This window comes from Ambystoma mexicanum, chromosome 10 (genome assembly GCF_040938575.1).
Source record: "Ambystoma mexicanum isolate Mex_15411 chromosome 10, UKY_AmexF1_1, whole genome shotgun sequence".
NCBI lineage: Eukaryota > Metazoa > Chordata > Amphibia > Caudata > Ambystomatidae > Ambystoma > Ambystoma mexicanum.
Window position 1 is genome coordinate 183,363,887 of NC_090932.1, and position 21,716 is coordinate 183,385,602.

General features: G+C 49.3%; 2 protein-coding genes across 2 annotated transcripts in view; one reads left to right on the plus strand and one right to left on the minus strand.

Moving 5' to 3' along the window:
- The window catches only part of NKX6-3 (NK6 homeobox 3), an 87,393-nt gene extending 78,051 nt beyond the window's left edge, over nucleotides 1-9,342 (plus strand). Inside the window, exon 3 of the mRNA XM_069617679.1 lies at nucleotides 8,833-9,342. Coding sequence (XP_069473780.1) covers nucleotides 8,833-9,063 — 231 coding nt within the window. The 3' untranslated portion in view covers nucleotides 9,064-9,342. The remainder of the gene's footprint in view (nucleotides 1-8,832) is intronic.
- Nucleotides 1-21,716, minus strand: part of LOC138491262 (inositol polyphosphate-5-phosphatase A-like) — a 705,879-nt gene that overhangs the window by 112,753 nt on the left and 571,410 nt on the right. The gene's annotated exons all lie outside the window — the stretch shown is intronic.

The window sequence follows — 21,716 nt, forward strand, 5'->3', positions numbered from 1 at the left end:
GCTGCAACATTTCTGCATCCCAAGCCCTGTGCACTGTGCACCTGAATGGCAGTGCCATGGGGGAAACAGGAAACCCTAACATGGAAGACACCTGCCGGCCCCGCAAGTGGCCTCGACACCCTGCCACGAAGGTCCCCTATTAGACCATCTGAGGACCAAGGAGTTGGTGGCCATGCCTGCCTGCCAACATCACCTGGCGTGCCATCAGGTCAAAGGACCAGGCCAACGTGGGTTTGGGGGGGGTATCTACCGGTCCCCTGAGCCCAACCACCATGGGGTCTGACCAGCAAACACGGGTGACCCTGCCACTCCCATGAAGAAGCGGTGCACTGGGCAGGTCGGATGAGTCCATTCAATGCAGAGGAATGTGAGTGATCACATATGCCATGTCGACACTGGCCGCAGGGCAGAATTGACCCACCAGCGCTACAGCATTGCTCCAAGCACAGTGCACCTCAGCGTGCTGCACTCCGCACATCATGTACCTCATCACTAGTGCAGTGCCCAGAGTGCTGCACGGAATGGACGGATGACTCTGTGCACCAATGAACGCCCTGAGCAAGTGAGGTATGGCATCGACCCAGCACCAACCATGGCCTCCCCAGGGCCACCGTGGGACTCTCACCTCGCGCCCGCACGGATCGCAGTCAGGAGTACCAGGACATCCAGCATTCTGGGTACCGCAGGGCTTAACAAAGTGTGGGGCCCCAACTCTGAGGAGGGGGCGCTAGGTGCTGTCAGATGGTCCAGGAGGGTGGCTCTCACCACACACCGGCGACGCCAGTCCAGCCCAGCGTTGCCAGCCAGACAAGGACAGGTGCACAACAACAAAAAAAAAAAAAAATAAAAAAGGAAAAATGGCAGGCCGACCAGCAGAGAGGTGGTCGTCTCCCGGCCTGGTGCCAGCAGAACACGAGCCACACTGGTGGCCCCCAACTGCGGGTCACCAAGGACACCCTGCATGCTACGCCATCGAAGGACCAGGCTAAGCGCGGTTTTGGGGGAGGGGAGATACCTGCAGGACCCCCGAGTTCGGAATACGTGTGTCTGACCAGCGAACCAGGCAGCCCTGGACCACAACCCCAGGAGTCAGGACATCAGTCTGAAGTGGGTTGCAGCTCAGAATGAGTGCTTGTGCGCCCTCTTGCACTCCTAATGGGGGGGGGGAGACGCTCTGGACTGGGGAACATCACCGGAGAGGGGGCAAGTGATGTCCTGTCACCCCGTGCCCGAGGAACAGCACTGTGCCCCACCCACCTCCTGTGGAGAAGCGTGGACGCCCGTGACCGGAGTCCCTCCGCGCTGAACAGCAGGGAACTACGCCGAGGTGGCCCCTGGCACCCGCCAGGTGCGGCTTTGCCGGCCATGAACTGTACCTTCCCTGGACCTGGACCCGGGAAGTGACTCCTGAACAGACGCTGGTAGTAGAAGACGAACTGGTATCCGGCGGCCCTGCAATTGCTTAAAGAGGACCCTGTAATCCTGTGTGTTTTGGCGTAAAGAGGACTCTGTGATCCGGTGCATTGCCGCTGTAGACCTGTATATTAGTAACATGCTTAGAGTGGTCTCCGTAGTGAGCCATAAGGTGAAGCGGTGGCCCCGCCTATAAGAGGCGTACCTAGCGCCAGCCGCAGAACATGGTGTTTTGTTAATGGTTGCAGGTTCTAACCCCAGGTTAATAAAGGGTTTTGTAAACTGTGGGGAAATGCCTACATTCCACCGGCAGCTCACCCCGCGACTGTTTCCCCACGTAGCAGGTCTAGAAGTGTTTGGGGTGATGTTTGTTATTATGTTGAGGTATTTATGCATGTGGCCGTGTCATAGCTTAGTATGTGGTTATTTTGGCACGGTCTGAAGCAAGAAGTAGTTTGTCGCTCTGTAACCAGTGGGACGCAAGCATGTTCAGCCACGTTTGTTTGTTTGTTATGAAAAAGGAGGAGTGTTACGGGTGACCCTCCCAATGTGCATTGCCCCTTTAAGGGGATGTGTTCCTCCCACGTGTGTCGCCCCTTTAAGAGGGGCCATGACTGTGTCATGGCCCAAGCTAATAAAAGGAGCTCCTGCAGGCACGTGAGATAGAGCGGCTGCAGACTCCCAAAGAGGAACGACTGAGTCCGTGTCTCATTATCCATGTAGGCCCCAGGCCTACAGGTGGAGGCGCAGGTCTGCACGCCCAGACACTGAGGGACTCGCATGCCAGGATGGCAGTCGAGGTCCCCTCGGTCAGAGGCCTGGCAGGCTGTGACCCCACGCCAGGGTGCCAGAGGCCCTGGCACCCGGGGCCATGCCGGATGTCCATGGCAGGCCCCCACCCCCACACCTAGTGGGACTGCACGGCGCTAGCAGAGATAGCGCCCAGGGGCGCCCGCCGGATGACCATGGCCGGCGACCCCCAACATGCAGTACCTGCACGTGCATGCAGAGGCCCCTTTTATTGGCACGAGTCATGACTCATATTCTTAAAGGGGCAACACGCCCCAGTTAAAGGGGCGACACACAACAGGTTATGCAGCTCAGGTCAGCCCGGTGAAAGTCTTGTCAGCATCCTGGCCTCCAGGTTTTCCCTGGGCCAAGTGTCAGGCTTTCTTCTCAACTCTCTCTCTGAGCCTCCCTTCCGCTCAATCTTTTCTCCTTTGCTTTTCATTGATTGAAGTCCTCAATTGTCAACTGTATCGAACGCCTATCCAACTCATCTGATGTGATTGGCTGTTGCTTTTCTCAACTGTGAAGCTGCCCCTTTTGAACAAATGTGCTCGGGTGTGGCCTGTCCTCACGCAAAGGGGGATAGACACCAATGTTTCTGTGAAGGCGAAGCTTCATGAAATGACACGCACTCTGCAATATCATTGTCCCCTTCCTAGAGTTGCGCCCTGTTGGTGCATATAGCATTGTCCAATGTTGCGATGCAGTTTTCACACAGTGCCATACATGAGCCTGGTTTTTTTAACTAAGCATTACGGGGTCAATTCCTAAAAACAAGCACAAATTAAAAAAGTGCATGGGACGCTCCTTCTTCATTTGCAGCTGTTTGCGGCATGCGGAGGTCGCCTTATTCTCAAAGGAGACTGCACATTTCAGGAGGGGCTGAACAGCAGCGCAAATAATGCGCTGCCCCGCCCCCTTTGCATACATTAACGTCGAGTGCGCTCCCGACACTAATGTATGCCACACTCCCAGCACAAGCACATTTCACAGTGATGGGCGCTGACAGGGCGTCACTTTCACATGGAAACAAAAACAAACATTTCTACCCCTGTTTGAGGGCGAGAAATGCAAGCGCGACAGCAGCGGTTCAGTGCATGAAAGGGTCAGGAAAAGCCCCTGCGTTGCGATGCACGTCTCCCTGCACCTGTTCCAAACATGCGTCGGACTCTGAGGATGCATTGCTTTGTGGCTACGGATACGCTTTAAAATGCACAGAAACGCCCCCTTACTTGCGAATAGCCACAAAAACAGGGGATGGGGGGAGAAGAGGACATTTGAATTTGCGCTTTTAAATGCCCCAAATTGTGCCTAGGGTGCACGTTTTATTGCAACAACTCCCTCACCACCCTAAAAATCGGACAAATAAAAATGCAGAGAAACAGGCGTTTCACTAAATGCAGTTAAATGAGCGCAGTGAGCTGGGCCGCTCCAGGATGGTGAAGTGGTAACATGTGGTATTCCAAAATGGCGGATGATCTCCCACTGCAGCCGAACTCGTGATGGGGCGCATAGTGTTTTGGGAGGATAGCTCAGCGGCAACGTGCTCGCCTTGGAAGCAAGATGATACGGAGCACTACAGGTTCGATCCCTGGGTCCGCGCTTAGAAACCTCTGGGTATTAAGTGCGTATTAAATAACCTATCATATTATATCATACTACTACATGTTAGCGCTGCAACCTACATCAGGTTAGCAGTGGACTGGCCTTGTCTGGCTACACTGGTTTTCTGTACCTCTCTTCCAATCACCCCAGCTCCTCCCTTTCGTCTGTCCCCACCCCCCACACCTACCTGAAGCAAATCATTTATTATGAATCGTCCAGAATGTTTTTCATCACTCTTAACAAACGGTTTATGGCACTCTTTTTCGTGTGTATGAACGACCTTTTAATCCCTATAGGGACAGGTGTGTTCTAAAATGCACTATTTGGGCCCGTTTTCAAATTTACTTGTGTGGAAAACACCCCAAACTCTACTCAGGAGGGGTGCTCTCTCAGCATAATGTGAAATCACATTTCCAGGGCCACTTGTGGTTCCCAGGCTACACCTGCCTCAGGGATGCGTTTGGCCACTCGTGTTGTGCTGTGGTTTGTGGCACAAGCTCGCATACAACTATTAGGAGTTTCTATGGACTTAAGACTTGCGCTCCAGGGGCAACGCATCGCCCTGAGGTTGTGGGGTCCTCAGTGGGACTGGAGCGAAAAGATTGGGAGAGAAGCCGTAGAGGAATATAGTCTCTAAGGTATCATACACCAGTCTAGTGCTCTCTCTAGTTCTCTCTCTCTCTCTCTCTCTCTCTCTCTCTCTCTCTCTCTCTATCTCTCTCTCTCTCTCTCACACTCTCTGTCTCACTGTTTCTTTCTCTGTCTCACTCTCCGTCTCTGGCCGAGAGTCGTGCAAACCCAGCAGTTGCTGACAGCTGCGTGACCAGGCAGACACATTAGATATCTTCTTGAGTAGAGGAGGTTTGTGTTTTATTGCAAAAGCAGCATTTAAAATAAACAGAAAAAGGAAATGAAATGTACTAACAGTATGAACTGTCTTTATTTCTAATCTCTTCCAATACATAGTTTAGTCATAACTGTAATGTTAGACTTATTCTACTCAGCAAAGCGCTTCATCAACACCTAGAATAACTATATGAATTATTTTCTGAGTATCGTTCCAAGATGGAGAGTCTGCTACACTTCTAATATACTCTTTTGAAATACCCCGAAGCGAAAGGGAAATAGGACGCATAACACCAGCGTGGGCTCCACTGCGCTTTGCATAAGATGAAAGAGCGTGTAGGGAAGGTACTGGAAGGTAAAGTGGCCTTGTTAAGTGCCCTCTCGCCAATAATGTTGGCCCCGCTGTAAGTGACTCTGCAAAAGAGGTGGTTGGGCTCATGTTAGTGGGATAGCGGGAGAGACGACGAGCAGAAAGACTGTTCTGTTGGTGAATGCAGAACGGAAGCACCCGCTACATGTGTGCTGAGTATGGGATTCTACTGTTAACCTGGACAAGCAAGTTAGGAGGTGTGTTGGCTGTTAGTGCGGTCCCAGAGTCAGGGTGAATATTAGTGGGTGAATTGCAGAGCAGTGAGTGGGGTATGAACCTGCATATATTGGGCCAGCCGAGAGGCATAACATTTGGTAGGTTTAGCCATGAATAATTAGTGAGCGGCCCATTGGTTGGAGGGCAAGCGGGTTCAGAGTTCTGTGATGTCGTAGGAGTGTTCATGGCATGTTTGCTTGGTTTCAGCAGACTTGCTTCGTGTTTGCGCGAGCATGTGGCCGGCTGTAAGCTTTAAGAGACTGAGATGTGTGGAAGCCGGGCAGGGACCGCCGTGCTAGTCCGGCTTGCCTGTCCTATATATAGTTCCTTTTATTTGAAGAGCCACATTTTTAGCTGTTTCCCGCCTGTCTAGTGATTCGTTTCTATTCCGAGATGTGTGGGTAGGAAATTCCATAGGTCAGCAGCGCGCACCGAGATAGACCATCCTCCCTGTCTTCTCCTCTAGAAGTCGGGAAGACGGAAGAGAGCGGTGTTACTTGATCTCCGAGTCCCTGTGGGTGTGTAGCGATGAAACATCCATGTGAAACAAACTGAGCCCCTGCCTTAGCCCGTGAGATGGGCCTTTTCCTCCTAAGGAGGAGGAGTCTTGCTGCTGTGGATTCAGCCCATTCCAACGTTTCTATGAGAGCTTTATATTTGCCAAATATGTGGGTGATAAAACGGGTGCATGCGTGAACCACTGAATGCATAATGCACACTAGGCTTGCTGCTCATTTCATTTTTCACAAAACTTGCCCTAACAAAGATACTTAGGATCCCATGATGGAAAACAGGCTACACAGGGCCCGAGAATGCCAAGGCACACATACAAGTGAGTAGTGCTGTTATATGGGCCTTTAGATCTGGGACCAAAGCCCAATCGCAGGACTTCATGCCAGTGAGCAGTGCTGAGGCCTTTCGTCCACATGTTAGCGGGAGGTGCTGATGCACTGGATCCCAGTGTGTGAGCGGTGCTCAGGCCTTTGGTCCACATGTTAGTGGGAGGTGCTGATGCACTGGATCCCAGTGTGTGAGCGGTGCTCAGGCCTTTGGTCCACATGTTAGTGGGAGGTGCTGATACACAGGATCCCAGTGTGTGTGAGCAGTGCTGAGGCCTTTGGTCCACATGTTAGTGGGAGGTGCTGATGCACTGGATCCCAGTGTGTGAGCGGTGCTCAGGCCTTTGGTCCACATGTTAGTGGGAGGTGCTGATACACAGGATCCCAGTGTGGGTGAGCAGTGCTGAGGCCTTTGGTCCACATGTTAGCGGGAGGTGCTGACACACAGGATCCCAGTGTAGGTGAGCGGTGCTGATGCCTTTGGTCCACATGTTAGCGGGAGGTGCTGACGCACAGGATCCCAGTGTGTGTGAGCAGTGCTGATGCCTTTGGTCCACATGTTAGCGGGAGGTGCTGACGCACAGGATCCCAGTGTGTGTGAGCAGTGCTGAGGCCTTTGGTCCACATGTTAGTGGGAGGTGCTGATGCACTGGATCCCAGTGTAGGTGAGCGGTGCTGATGCCTTTGGTCCACATGTTAGCGGGAGGTGCTGACGCACAGGATCCCAGTGTGTGTGAGCAGTGCTGATGCCTTTGGTCCACATGTTAGCGGGAGGTGCTGATGCACTGGATCCCAGTGTAGGTGAGCGGTGCTGATGCCTTTGGTCCACATGTTAGTGGGAGGTGCTGATGCACTGGATCCCAGTGTAGGTGAGCGGTGCTGATGCCTTTGGTCCACATGTTAGCGGGAGGTGCTGACGCACAGGATCCCAGTGTAGGTGAGCGGTGCTGATGCCTTTGGTCCACATGTTAGCGGGAGGTGCTGACGCACAGGATCCCAGTGTGTGTGAGCAGTGCTGATGCCTTTGGTCCACATGTTAGCGGGAGGTGCTGATGCACTGGATCCCAGTGTAGGTGAGCGGTGCTGATGCCTTTGGTCCACATGTTAGCGGGAGGTGCTGACGCACAGGATCCCAGTGTGTGTGAGCAGTGCTGAGGCCTTTGGTCCACATGTTAGCGGGATGTGCTGACGCACAGGATCCCAGTGTGTGTGAGCAGTGCTGATGCCTTTGGTCCACATGTTAGCGGGAGGTGCTGACGCACAGGATCCCAGTGTGTGTGAGCGGTGCTGATGCCTTTGGTCCACATGTTAGCGGGAGGTGCTGATGCACTGGATCCCAGTGTAGGTGAGCGGTGCTGATGCCTTTGGTCCACATGTTAGCGGGAGGTGCTGACGCACAGGATCCCAGTGTGTGTGAGCAGTGCTGAGGCCTTTGGTCCACATGTTAGCGGGATGTGCTGACGCACAGGATCCCAGTGTGTGTGAGCAGTGCTGATGCCTTTGGTCCACATGTTAGCGGGAGGTGCTGACGCACAGGATCCCAGTGTGTGTGAGCAGTGCTGATGCCTTTGGTCCACATGTTAGCGGGAGGTGCTGATGCACTGGATCCCAGTGTGTGTGAGCAGTGCTGAGGCCTTTGGTCCACATGTTAGTGGGAGGTGCTGATGCACTGGATCCCAGTGTAGGTGAGCGGTGCTGATGCCTTTGGTCCACATGTTAGCGGGAGGTGCTGACGCACAGGATCCCAGTGTGTGTGAGCAGTGCTGATGCCTTTGGTCCACATGTTAGCGGGAGGTGCTGATGCACTGGATCCCAGTGTAGGTGAGCGGTGCTGATGCCTTTGGTCCACATGTTAGCGGGAGGTGCTGATACACAGGATCCCAGTGTGTGTGAGCAGTGCTGAGGCCTTTGGTCCACATGTTAGCGGGATGTGCTGACGCACAGGATCCCAGTGTGTGTGAGCAGTGCTGATGCCTTTGGTCCACATGTTAGCGGGAGGTGCTGATGCACTGGATCCCAGTGTAGGTGAGCGGTGCTGATGCCTTTGGTCCACATGTTAGCGGGAGGTGCTGATACACAGGATCCCAGTGTGTGTGAGCAGTGCTGAGGCCTTTGGTCCACATGTTAGCGGGATGTGCTGACGCACAGGATCCCAGTGTGTGTGAGCAGTGCTGATGCCTTTGGTCCACATGTTAGCGGGAGGTGCTGATGCACTGGATCCCAGTGTAGGTGAGCGGTGCTGATGCCTTTGGTCCACATGTTAGCGGGAGGTGCTGATACACAGGATCCCAGTGTGTGTGAGCAGTGCTGAGGCCTTTGGTCCACATGTTAGCGGGATGTGCTGACGCACAGGATCCCAGTGTGTGTGAGCAGTGCTGATGCCTTTGGTCCACATGTTAGCGGGAGGTGCTGACGCACAGGATCCCAGTGTGTGTTAGCAGTGCTGAAGCACAAGCACAGGGCCCGCACGTCAGTGTAGACTGCTAATGCATGAGTCACTAAACACTGCATAGTGCCCTTAGCTTTGTGCCCCAGAAATATGTTGAAGATCTGATCTCAGGCGAGGCATTCCTAGTGGGCAGAACAAGTTTGGGGAGCACCACAGACATGCGTGCAGCCAATAAAACAGTGATGTCGTGGAGATGATGCCCTGACAGCATAGGCTGTAGAAAGAAGGACCCTAGCCCCTAGAAAATGATAAATGTATGAGTCCGTGTTGTCTCTTAGAATGTAACCATCTGTTTTGCATTGCAGGTTTGGTTCCAGAATCGGAGGACAAAATGGCGGAAGAAAAGTGCGTTGGAGCCCTCGTCTTCGACGCAGCATGCCTACGGAGTTGCCGGGGAACGAACGGCTTCAGAGAATGAGGACGATGAATACAATAGGCCCCTGGACCCCGATTCAGATGATGAGAAAATACGCCTCTTGCTACGGAAACATCGAGCGGCCTTCTCTGTGCTCAGCCTTGGGCCACACAATATCTGACCTAAGATAGACGCCACATGCAGAGGTCAGCCACGAGGCCCACAGTGTCTGGGCTGTGACGATGGACAGCCTGGGGCCTCATCATTTGTAACCTGCACTACACCTGCCGAGTTTAGCCTGGGGACCCACCCGGATTTGCTGAGTTCAGATTGGAGCTCCACAACATCACTCAGACATAGGGGCGGTCTGCTCTTGCTAGGCACAAACCTAGGCTCTGCGGCGCCTGGCAGTGAGATGGAATACTTTCATAGCACCGCTAGGGGCTCCATAAAACCTGTTAGTTAAGAGCTGCTTGGGCCCCAAACACCTGGCACAGGGAGGGACTGGGCGTGCAGATCAGCACCTGGACGCAGTGCACCTGGAGCCAGGAGGGTGTGAGTCTGCTGGTGTCACCCTTGAGTGTTTCATTGCACCTTCTGAGGTCAGTCTTTCACCCAACAGCATCTGACGGAGGGATGGGCCGGCTGCATTGATCCCCGCCGAGGTCCCCAGGACCTAGTAAATTCAAACTGGGGCCACACAATGTCTGACAAACTGATAGTTGGCGTCAACCTGGTGACAAACGTTATTTGACAAAAGGAGACCGCGCCTGGTGTGCTCAGACTGGTGCACCCACAACATCCAGAAAAACCAGTGAGGGGCTGAGTGACAGATTGCACAGGTTAACGTCACTCTGAGGGCCCCACAATATAAGATTTTCTTTGCACTTGCCAAGCTTCACTCGCGGATCCCACGGTGAGAGACCGGGACGGACCTGCTGAGCACTGTCTACAATGTGGGATGGTGACAGACTACAACTATTGAGCAATGCAAAATGTGGGCTGGTGCTGCTGAGCACAGCGTGCATCTCCACAATGTAAGGATTGTACTGCCCCTACGGAACTCAGCCTGGGACAGCACCGTGCGAACGTAGCCTGCACATGCTATGATCAGCTTGTGTTCCCACGATGCAGGACTTGGATCACGCTTTCTGAGTTCAGCCTGGGGTCTGAAAAGGAGGGGGCCTAGACTGAATCTGCTGACCTCAGCATAATGCGGCGGAGGAGCTCGGCCCCACAGTGTGTTATGTGAGGTCTACCAAAAGGAGAGAGTTGGACTGCAGCTGTTGCGCTTATGGTGAGGGACCACAATGTGTGATCTGGACTCCACTGGGAGCGCACAATTACACTGCAAATCATAAAGCTAATGATGGCGTTTCACATGGACTGCCATGGCTGGGCTCAGCCTGGGGATCTACCTTAAGCCATTAGGAATTCACTGGCCGAGCTCAGCCTGGACCTCCATAGTGTGAGACTTAATATGCTGGCATTATAATCCAGCCCAATGCGCCACTGTTCATAATACAACACTGCTAAGTTATCCTAATGGTTTGCTCATCCACAGGCACTGTATGGGGGCCTCACATACAGGGGGCCAGCACCTCCATTCCAGATCCCACCCCACAGCCTAGCATGGACATCACAGGACCTTTATCTCAAACTCCAGTCCCCCGAATCACCAGGAAGACTACTAAGGTCAAAACAGGGTACTCCCCCCAAGTGCAGGAAGGCCTCACAAAATGGGGCAGAAAAGCCAACCCGCTCTAGGCGGCACCCCATGCAGACTGGCAGCGCTCCACGCTGGGCACACCTGGGTAACTGGAGGGGTTGGGTTGGTTTCCAAGATGAATGTAAAAGAGAAATCCAGCTAGGTAGACTAGGTAGGGGGCCCCACAATTACAATGAATGGCCCCACAAAGGAGACAGCCTTCCAAACTGCAGCACAGAGACATACACGCTGACACACACCCTCATAGACTTTCATGCACATTTACACAGTAACACACTCATAGACTTACACGGTAACACACTCCTGCTACACCGGGAGACATACAAGCAACAGAACAGACACATCCATTGGGTGCAGACATGACACAATCTGACATCCATGTAAACAACTCACAAGTGCAGACCTTCTTTCATAATTACATGCCTACAACATACCAACACAACTACAGAAACCTAGAGACACATATACACAGCACACAGACACTTCGTGCTTGTGCTTATATAATTGTATGTAGATACACTTATACAAGCACACACCAAAAGGCCCTGAAACACCCAGGTACCACGCAACCCTTAGAAATACACCCATATACAGACAGAGGCACAGAAACACACATACACACAGGGGCACATACCTAGACAAACCATATGTGTGCAGACCAACATACACGCTCACACCTACAGGTACACCAGTGAACAATATACACACGCACACTCACACCTACAGGTACACCAGTGAACAATATACACACGCACACTCACACCTACAGGTATACCAGTGAACAATCACACGCACACTCACACCTACAGGTACACCAGTGAACAATCACACGCACACTCACACCTACAGGTACACCAGTGAACAATCACACGCACACTCACACCTACAGGTACACCAGTGAACAATATACACACGCACACTCACACCTACAGGTACACCAGTGAACAATCACACGCACACTCACACCTACAGGTACACCAGTGAACAATCACACTCACACCTACAGGTACACCAGTGAACAATATACACACGCACACTCACACCTACAGGTACACCAGTGAACAATATACACACGCACACTCACACCTACCGGTACACCAGTGAACAATCACACTCACACCTACAGGTACACCAGTGAACAATATACACACGCACACTCACACCTACCGGTACACCAGTGAACAATCACACTCACATCTACATGTACACCAGTGAACAATCACACTCACACCTACAGGTACACCAGTGAACAATATACACACGCACACTCACACCTACAGGTACACCAGTGAACAATCACACGCACACTCACACCTACAGGTACACCAGTGAACAATCACACTCACACCTACAGGTACACCAGTGAACAATATACACACGCACACTCACACCTACAGGTACACCAGTGACCAATATACACACACATACTCACACGTACATACATCGACAGGCTGTCTTTGTATGCACCTAGCAGAGACACGCATTTACATTCATTTAAACAAACTGCACAGATAAATATAAATTAATTGACACACATCACACAAAATACACACACTGACACATTTACACAAAGCCTCTCAAAGATGCAGTACAGAAAGGCAGATGCACCTTACTGCACATACAAACAATCCTACACACACACGTACACTATCACACACATGTACATCGTCAATGGACATGAATGCACACAATCCATCACACAGGCACGCAAGCATAGGCGCACAAATATAGTAATATTCTCATACAACATGGAGCACAGCTGTACTTCTCAAGTTTTGCCTCCTTTGGTTGTTGCTCAGGAAGTCTTTTTCTGATTCTAAAATCCAAAATCCCGTGTGAAAAATAAAGTGAAATCCTTGTCTTGAGGTGTGTGTGTGTATGTTTCATGTGACCGTCCTGAACACTGGGATGGCTACTTGCCTGCCCCCCTTTCCCCGGACACGTGACGCTGGCCATCTCGTGAACACGGACAGCACACGTGTGCGCACCCACCTGAAAGCACAGTCTGAGAAGGCCCCCCAGTGGGGGGCAGCGCCTTCTACAGCGCAAGAGCGGGCGCAAGAACACTGGCTCTGCTGCCACAGCCAGAGGGCAGGCGTGTCCTCCTTATGTGGCTATGGTCCCGCCCTCAGTGTTGGTATCGACACTTTCAGAACCAACCACAAATAACGAAACACGACTGAATGTTTTGTTAAAAGTATATATGGGGTGGGGTCAGGGGTTAAAAGCAGTGGGGTAATAAAGCTGGGGAAACAGGGGGTTTGGGAGGGACCCCCAAATTGAAAAACAAAACAAAAAAATCGATATTTTTCCTTTATAAAGGTTTTCGTTATTTTTTGATTCGTTGACATCACATGGGACCTTTACAACTTCTGAATACTGTGTTCTGTGATGTACTACTGCTGAAAGGGCGTTGCAACCGGTCTTGGCAGCGGCCCTATTTGCAATGGGCAGCCGCAAAGGCATTCATGCGTGGCTCTTGACTCAGTTGCTGTCAAAACTCTCAAGAGGCCAGATACATGCTGCGTGGCATGTAAAATGACTATAAATGCCACCGTTTCACACCAATTGCCTTGCCCGTAAAGCACCATGTGCAGAACCGTGCATCCCTACCAGCCAATCAACCGGCAGCCTGAGGTGGGCTGCCTGGATACTCTGAATCACCCGACCAAAGAGGTATACACGGTTTGGGCTGGATCCTCTCACTCCCACAGCTTCTACCCCTCGAAAGCTGTCCCCACCCCATCTCAACCCCTACCCGATCTCATCACTACAATGAAGACTGTACTCCTGGACCATAGTCCCCTTTCCTCCAGTCACCTGCGATGCTGTGCTTGAAAAGGGGACTGGACCGCAGTAGAGGCGTTGCTAGGGGTGGTCATACCATACCAGACCTAGGAACACCACCGCAGCATGTTGCGTAGCAGCAGTCGTGTGAAACACGGCGCCCGAGCAAACACACAATCAAACCCCGGGCATTGTACTTCCCTCGCGCAAGCTCCCGGATGCAAGAGTCAGATCTTTGACCAGCATGAAATACATGCACTTTAATTAGTGGGACGGAGGGAGGACAGAATGAATGGCAGAAAGGGGACTATGGACTAGAAATAAAGTAGTTGCTACGGTGAGCACATGTTACTTACTCCTATGCCCCGCCCCTTTCCACTAACCTCTGTAGCGATTGCAAAGCAGCTTATTTGGGAGAATGGAAATGAAAAGGTCTTAGGATTGGAAAGGACTTCAGCCACCATTGTTCCATAAGACTGCTTTCCCAGGCTATGCAACTGCTCTGGAGCTAGTGTCCGCGGAGTACCGCTTTCAGAAGGCGTGGCCCACGTCACCACTTAAACACTGCCTTCCAGTAGTGTAGGCCATTGAAAAGCTAACAATAATGTGTGGAACAAAGTAAGGCAAACGGAGTGTCCCTTAATATGCATAGGATGACATCACAGGAAATGACATCAAGTGAAGTGATATCTTCTGAAGAAAAGGCTACTTTTAAAAAAATAGTATTTATTTATTTGTGTCAATAAAAACCTTCATAATATACAAACATAAAACAAATATCACATATAATATCAACAAATGTACATATTAAAATACATTTTTCCAGATTTATTTGATTTATTTATTTGCATTTTTAAAGCGCTCACACAGCCCGGGGGCATTGAGGCGGTGTTACATGAATATGTCTTAGTTGCGTATTTATAACACCCTTAATACCCAGAGGTATCTAAGCGTGGACCCGGGGATCGAACCTGTGTTGCTTCGTGTCGTCTTGCTTCCAAGGCGAGCACTTGTCGAAATAATTAAATTCATCCTTAATACATTCTCATAATTTTGAACGATTTCTATACATTTCATTACTGCAATAGATAGTCAAAGAGTCACCACTTATAATTGTACGCCAAATCGTTTGTGTGGCATGTGCCGAAATCTATTTAAACATTTCTCAAAATAAAGAGTTTGCTTAAATTTGAGGGGGAGAAAAATGCATTACTAGGTGTGGAATAGCTTCTATTTCAGTAGTCTCTACACAAAAGTGACAGAATATGTCCTGAACTAAAAGCTTATTTCTTATACCGCTTATTTCTCGAGTAGGGCAGAAATTCATTTTTAGTCTGAGGAACTTACGCCTCCAGTGCCTGATTGAAGATTTCCTTAAATACATCGGTATGTCTCCCAGTTATTTTTCAATTAGGGTTAGGTTGGGGAACTAAACTCTGACCTTATGAATCAAGGCTCTTATGATAAATGAGAGCCGAGTCTTGCATAGTGGTTGGTTTGTAAGTGCTTTTATTAGCCACTTGTGCCGACACGTGTGTCAACTCAAAAGGGGTCTTTTTCAAGGCTGTGATGATCGTGCAGTGTTGTGATAGTGTATGATGCAACAACGCCCATGTGAAGGGGCCCAAGTGAACATGTTACACGTTGCAGGTGTGTGAAAATTGTGAGTGGATCCACAAATAGTGTCAAAAACAGTGGCATGTAAACACGTTGCCATGCGTGGCAGTGGGCATGACCAAAAAAGAGTTAATGAACAGAACAGGTTGACACGCTGTGATCACATCAGGAGGTGATAGTATAATGCAGCATGTTGCACACAGTCACAAAGGGGAGACGTGAAGATGCCAAGGATAAGAGCGTGTGTGTCTGGTGTGTGTTGGCATTGCATGAGCAGAGCAAGGAGCAGAGCAAGTGAGGAAGGACAAGGGAGAAAAGGAAAGAGGAAGAATGTGGCAGGTGAGTTAGGAATGGAACTGGAAACGGGAACCTGGGCTAATGCGCACAGTGCTTGGATCCATAAGTAAGAGTTAAGTCTTACGTGTATCAAATTGTAGGTGGTAGTAATTGTGAGCTCAATAACAAGGGCTCGGCTGAATAACCTGTGGGGTTGCATGAGAAAATCGGTGCGGATGAGGAATTTGCCAGTTCAGGGGGCAGGCGCAGGCAGGCGCTATGTAGCGGGATCAAGTAACGCAGTGATCTACAAATCCCATAGCTCCTCCTTTTCTCCTTGTAATCTTGGAATAAGATCAGCGCAGCTCAGTACAAAATTGATCTTCAAACATGACTGGATATCTCCTATCAAGGAATGACAACAATAAATCATTATTCACCCCACGAGGATCAACCATCCATGCCTTTCCGCCAAGATCTAATAAACCTGTAACTCTTAGGCAAAAATGTATCAAACTTAAAAGACTGTGCATGAAAGAAATTAATACATTCTGGGAGCGGTTTACGCTACAATCATACATTGAGCAAGATAGAATTTCCGAGATGTTTAAGGATAATCATCTTCCCAGACTTCAATAATCCGGATGATGCTGACCTTGCTGGCAAATGGGAAGAACACTTAGTCACAGGGTCCAAAATCATGCTTGAACTACTAATTGAACACAAAGACAGAGAACGCAATAGAATTACAGCTGACATAGATACAATCAAACAGGAAATAGAAGCTTTGAATGCACCAATAAGCACCAAGGCCAAGAACTACAAAACCATGTATGAGATCTGAAGACTACACCAGGATGATGTGAAACTAAGGAAATGCAGAACATTTTCCAGAGATGAGAGAGCACTTACGTTTCAGCCAGAATTTGATGACCACTACCAAAGTGCCTCAAGAGAAAGCACACCGAACATCTCACCTGCGAGCTCGGATCTGGAGAATGACACCGCGGTTATCATGGAGCAAAGAGCGACCACAGCACCAAACAAAACATCAGAGAAACATATTATAGCACCTCACACCAAGGACCTGACCGGATCTACTTTTTTTTAGAACAAATCAAAAAGGAACAAGAAAGGCAACTGCAGGAACAGCACATAACACGTACATTTCCAGGATCCCCTAGAAGTAGATACAGCAATGAACAGATGACAACCAGAGGCAAGAGAGGACGATGTAAGAAACACAAACTCAGAAGCCAAAGGGGCGCTCAGATTGACAAGATCACGCACACAGCTAAAGCAGAGGGAACCACACAATTGAACCTGGTTCTCAATATCTCCAGCTACTAACTATCAACCTTTGAGGAAGCCATGTTGAACAAAGGTTTGTCCTTTGCACCTACTAACTCTACCAACCTTATGGAAGCTCACACTGATCTCTTCAAATACAACAGAAAACTGAAACAAAAGAAATTATTAGCCAAGCAAATACAATGGAAAAAAGACATACTATTGAAACAACCGATCAGCGATGTTCACCTTGCCAACCTTGATCGCACACCTCCACAAAACGAAATATCCTTCAGGACCTAGACATTGAGGAACAATGCATGCAAATTCTTGAATTGAGAAAAAGATCCAATTTTACACCTAACTTCCAAGTCGACAACGGCATTGAGGTTTATCATAAACCTGTAACACAAGACTTGCACAACCTTGAAGACAATGGCAACAAGTCCAGGAACAGAAGCAAGAAAAACCTTAACGTTGAAGAATTGAAGCCTTGAAAAATCTCGACATCATCATTAAGGAAGCAGACAAAGGCGGTAACACAGTCATTCTAAACAGGACGGACTACATTGCAATGGCTAAGACACACTTAGAAACACCAGAGTGTTATGAAACTTTGGCACCAACCCTACAAGCATTAGTAGAATACAAGCCAAAGAGCTAACCAAGAAATGGCACAAACGAGGACTTCTGACCAACGAGGATTTTAACTTCCTTAAATCGGATCAACCATGAATGCAAACTATCGACTTTTTACCAAAGGTTCATAAGCACTTAACGCTAATCCCAAAAGGTAGACCAATTCTAAGTGCCATTGGATGGGTGACAGAACCAATTGCCCAATTCATCAACAATGCCATCAAGACAGAAGTACCAAAGATCCCATCCTACTTGAGGGACGCAATGCACACTCTACTCATCCTACAATCAATTGAATGGAAACGCAGCTTCCTTCTAGTGACTTTGGATGTAAAAGCCTTGCATACCTCGATTGACCACATGCGGGCACTGAGAGCACTTGAGTATACATAGAATGAGGCATCTGCATCTTTCTTCTCACATCTGGAGATGACAAAAGAACTCTTGGAATTCTCCCTCACAAACAACGTTTTCCTCTTTGATGGCACATGCTACCACCAAACCAAGGGAATTGCAGTAGGCGCAACGTATGCACCTTCAGTAGCCAACCTGTTCATGCATCATTTTGAACAGGTCTTTGCTTTTACCAACAGGGACTTCTACTGCCACATCCCATGAATGGTATCGGTACATTGATGATGTCATTATGGTTTGGTCCGGAACATTAAACCTGCTTCACTCTTTCAAAGAATATCTGAACACTAATTAATTTGGCATAGAACTAACAGGGACACAAAGCCAACACACTATTGACTTCCTAGACATAAGAATCACTGCAGATACCGAGGGACTACACACCTCAACTTTCAGAAAACGCACTGAAGTCAATTGAGTCCTTTTTTGCCACTAGCTGTCACAGGAAATTGGTCATTGAGAACATACCCAAAGGCAAATCCATCCGCGGCAAAAAGAACTGCAGAAATGACACTGCGTATGTAGCTGAATGCAGACTCCTTGAAGAAAGATTCATCAACAGATGCTACAAAGCAACAACTACAGAAAGGGCTATTAAATCTGCTTTATTGATAGACATGTTGGCCCTTCTCACCACCAAAGCAAAGAGCGCACTTGGGGATGAGCCTATAAAATACATAACACAGTACAGTCAGGACAGTTTCAAAGTACAGCTCATCCTTAACAAACATTGGCACCTGCTCTGAATTGATGAGGATGTTCAGAAATGAATTGCGAGACCCCAAATGCCCATCACAAAAGCACCAACCCTGAGAACACTACTAAGTCCATCCTATATGGTGCCACTCCAACAGAGGAGCCAGCATTGGCTCTCCACTGCGCACTCCGCTGGCTTCTACAAATGTGGGACATGCTCCATGTGCCCACATGCAGAATGCAGAATGCGAAATCAGTGGTATTCAGTGACACTCACACTCATCAGAAAGAGCACTTGATTAATTGCAAAAGTACCTTTGTGGTCTCTGTAATCATTTGTGTCTGCAAACCTATGTACATTGGAAGCACAATAAGAGAACTCAGGACGAGAATATGTGAACACTTTAGCCTACTCAGCTCCCAGGACAGCAGATACCCACTGGCAGCACACTGGTAAGAGAAGCACCCGCTTGATAACAAAAGGGACATTTGCTCCATTGGTCCCGAGAAAGTCAAATGTGACACCATAGGAGGTCACTTTGAGCTGAGACTGAGACACCAAGAAGCCAGACTCATATGCAAATACAGAAGTGTCAGCAAAGGTCTTAACACTGAGCATGAGCCAAATGTGTCTTTATGAATCATGCTTTTCTCTTTCCCCATTACCTGTGTTTAAGGCACATTGCACTAACCCTGCCAGCTGACGCAGCTCAGCCCCCCTCGCCCCCACCAAACGTCACTTACGCATGTGTCCCTCCCTCCACTCCCCAACTGGCAACCTCCGCGATCACCACGATATTCTTTTTCACCTTGGCTTTTGCTCGCCGGCACCAAGCGCACCAAACAACCTTGGGTCACCCATCCGGCCTCACCCCTGTTTCATGCATCTCCCAGTGCTGGGCTATCACACCTTCCACTCTCCCACTACCCAGCCTCACTCATGCGCAGGGTCACACATTTCCACACAGGAATCCCGCTGCACACCACAGACTAAGATAGGCCCTGCCTCATGAGGCACGAAACATCAACCATGGTTTCAGCTCGATACCCTGGGTTTACCATTGACATCATTCCATACTGGACCTTCAGCACGCTCCATTAACCCCACCAACCTTGCCTTTAACTTGTTTTTTTTTTAACCTTAGAATGTGCTCCTTTCAAGTATCATGGAACTCCACATGAACATGGTGGGGGGGAGTGAGGGGGGGGGCCTATACCCCCGGATAGAAGCTCAGGGACTACAACCAAAAGGCTATAGCTAGCCCCGAAACGTGATCTTTTCCAGACCTAACAACACCCCTAAAGCTTTAATTCTTTTTGGACAGTTTGTCTCATGTTTAAGTCGCCAGGGCAACTAAAACATAATACAAACTGGCCAAAAAGAATGAAAGCTTAAGCAAAATAAACACGGTAATACTGTTTTCAATCCAGCAGTATTACCGCGTTTACTTTGCTCCAGTCTGCATTCTTCTTGGTCCCGCCCACACCTCCAGCTGATTGGCAACCGGCAGCTGACTTTTGTAGCCAATTGGCTGGAGGATTGGAAGGGACCCGAAAAACCCAGCGACTCCAGGGTCTTCCCCGCAGAAAAAAAGAGGCAAAAAACCTGGAGTCTCTGGGGAAAACCCGGAGGTTAGGCAGGTATGCAGGTACTGCCCACCTTCCCGGGGTATGCACTTCTCGTGCCTTTGTTCCTCGCAGCGACACTGCCACCCAGCCCCGCTTCTCGCATCCACTGGACAGGCATGGGCGTAATTTTAGGGGGTGACGGGGGTGTTTGTCCCCCCAACTTTCATGGCACACTATTTTGTCCGCTTTCATTTGAATGGGGCACCTTTTCTTCAGAGGTCATGTCCCCCCCAACATTTTCAGCAAAGTTTCTCCACTGCGGAAATGGGAATTCTTCCACACTCGCACGCAGCGTCTCACTACAACCTCCCACCCAGTCAGGCCCCCTAGTGCCGGGACAAATGCACTACTCTGCTTTGGTTGTGCCCCTGCATCTAATCCGATAACACTTCCGGCTTTGGTTACTTGATTCCTGAGCTGGCAAATTCCTCATCCGCACCCATTTTCTCATGCAACCCCACAGGTTATTCAGCCGAGCCCTTGTTATCCAGCTCACTATTACTACCACCTACAATTTGATACACGTACGACTTAACTCTTACTTATGGATCCAAGCACTGTGCGCATTAGCCCAGGTTCCCTTTTCCGATTCCATTCCTAACTCACCTACCTGATTCTCCCTCTTTCCTTTTCTCCCTTGTCCTTCCTCCCTTGCTCTGCTCATGCAATGCCAACACACACCAGACGCACTCGCTCTTATCCTTGCCATCTCTGTGTCTCCCCTTTGTGACTGTGTGCAACATGCTGCATTATACTATCACCTCCTGATGTGATCACAGCGTGTCACCCTCTTTTTTGGTCACGCTCACTGCCACTCCACTCACAACTGTCCCACTCCTACAATGTGTGACATGTTCTCTTGGGCCCCTTCACATAGGCATTGTTGCATCATACACTATCACAAGCCGGCTGGATCTGCGGGTCTTGCGCTAGTTTATTCTTATTTTCAGCTTCTTCTCCGTGTGGCCTGCCGCCTGCACATGGATCTCAGAAAGACAGCGCTCAAACTGTCCAAATTGGTTTGTTCTGGTTTGGTTTGCCTGAGATCATTTCTTTATACTTTGGCGCTGGAAAGAAATGATCTCAGGCAAACTAAACCGATACAATATCACAACACTGCACGATCACCACAGCCTTGAAAAAGACGCCTGTTGGGTTGAAACACGTGTCGGCACAAGTGGCTAATAAAAGCACTCACAAACCAACCACGACCCAAGACTCGGCTCTCATTTCTCATAAGACCCTCGATTCATAAGGTTCCAGTGCTTGGTTAGAGTTTAGTTCCCCAACCTAACCCAATTTGAACTTCAATTAAGACGTTAGGGCCCCGTCTTTTTTGGAACTACTCATCTGCTGCAGGATGCAACAGGTAACACTGTGGAAAGGCGCAGTGATCTAGAAATTCTAGAGCTCCTCCTTTTCTCGCAACAGTTAATAGTTCACATTTTCAGTCCTCGTATTAATCCAGTCCCTTTGGGTCAATATTATGTTGGCTCTGAGAGGCGCATCGCCCAGATCTTGTTCGTTAATGTCCAACCTGATTAATATGATTAATACTTGTTGTCCTCCAATTGTTTAAAACTGTGCATGTGTGTTGATTTTTTAATTCACAAAGTGTCTCAAAAATGGAGCTACGTGGACGGGTTGACACCTTATTGAATAAGAGTAGTACTTTCCAATCCACGTGCTCCTGCAAGGCTTGGATTGGTTCTCGTCTGGGCATGTTTAAGGCATGTTTCCATAGATGGGCTTCAACT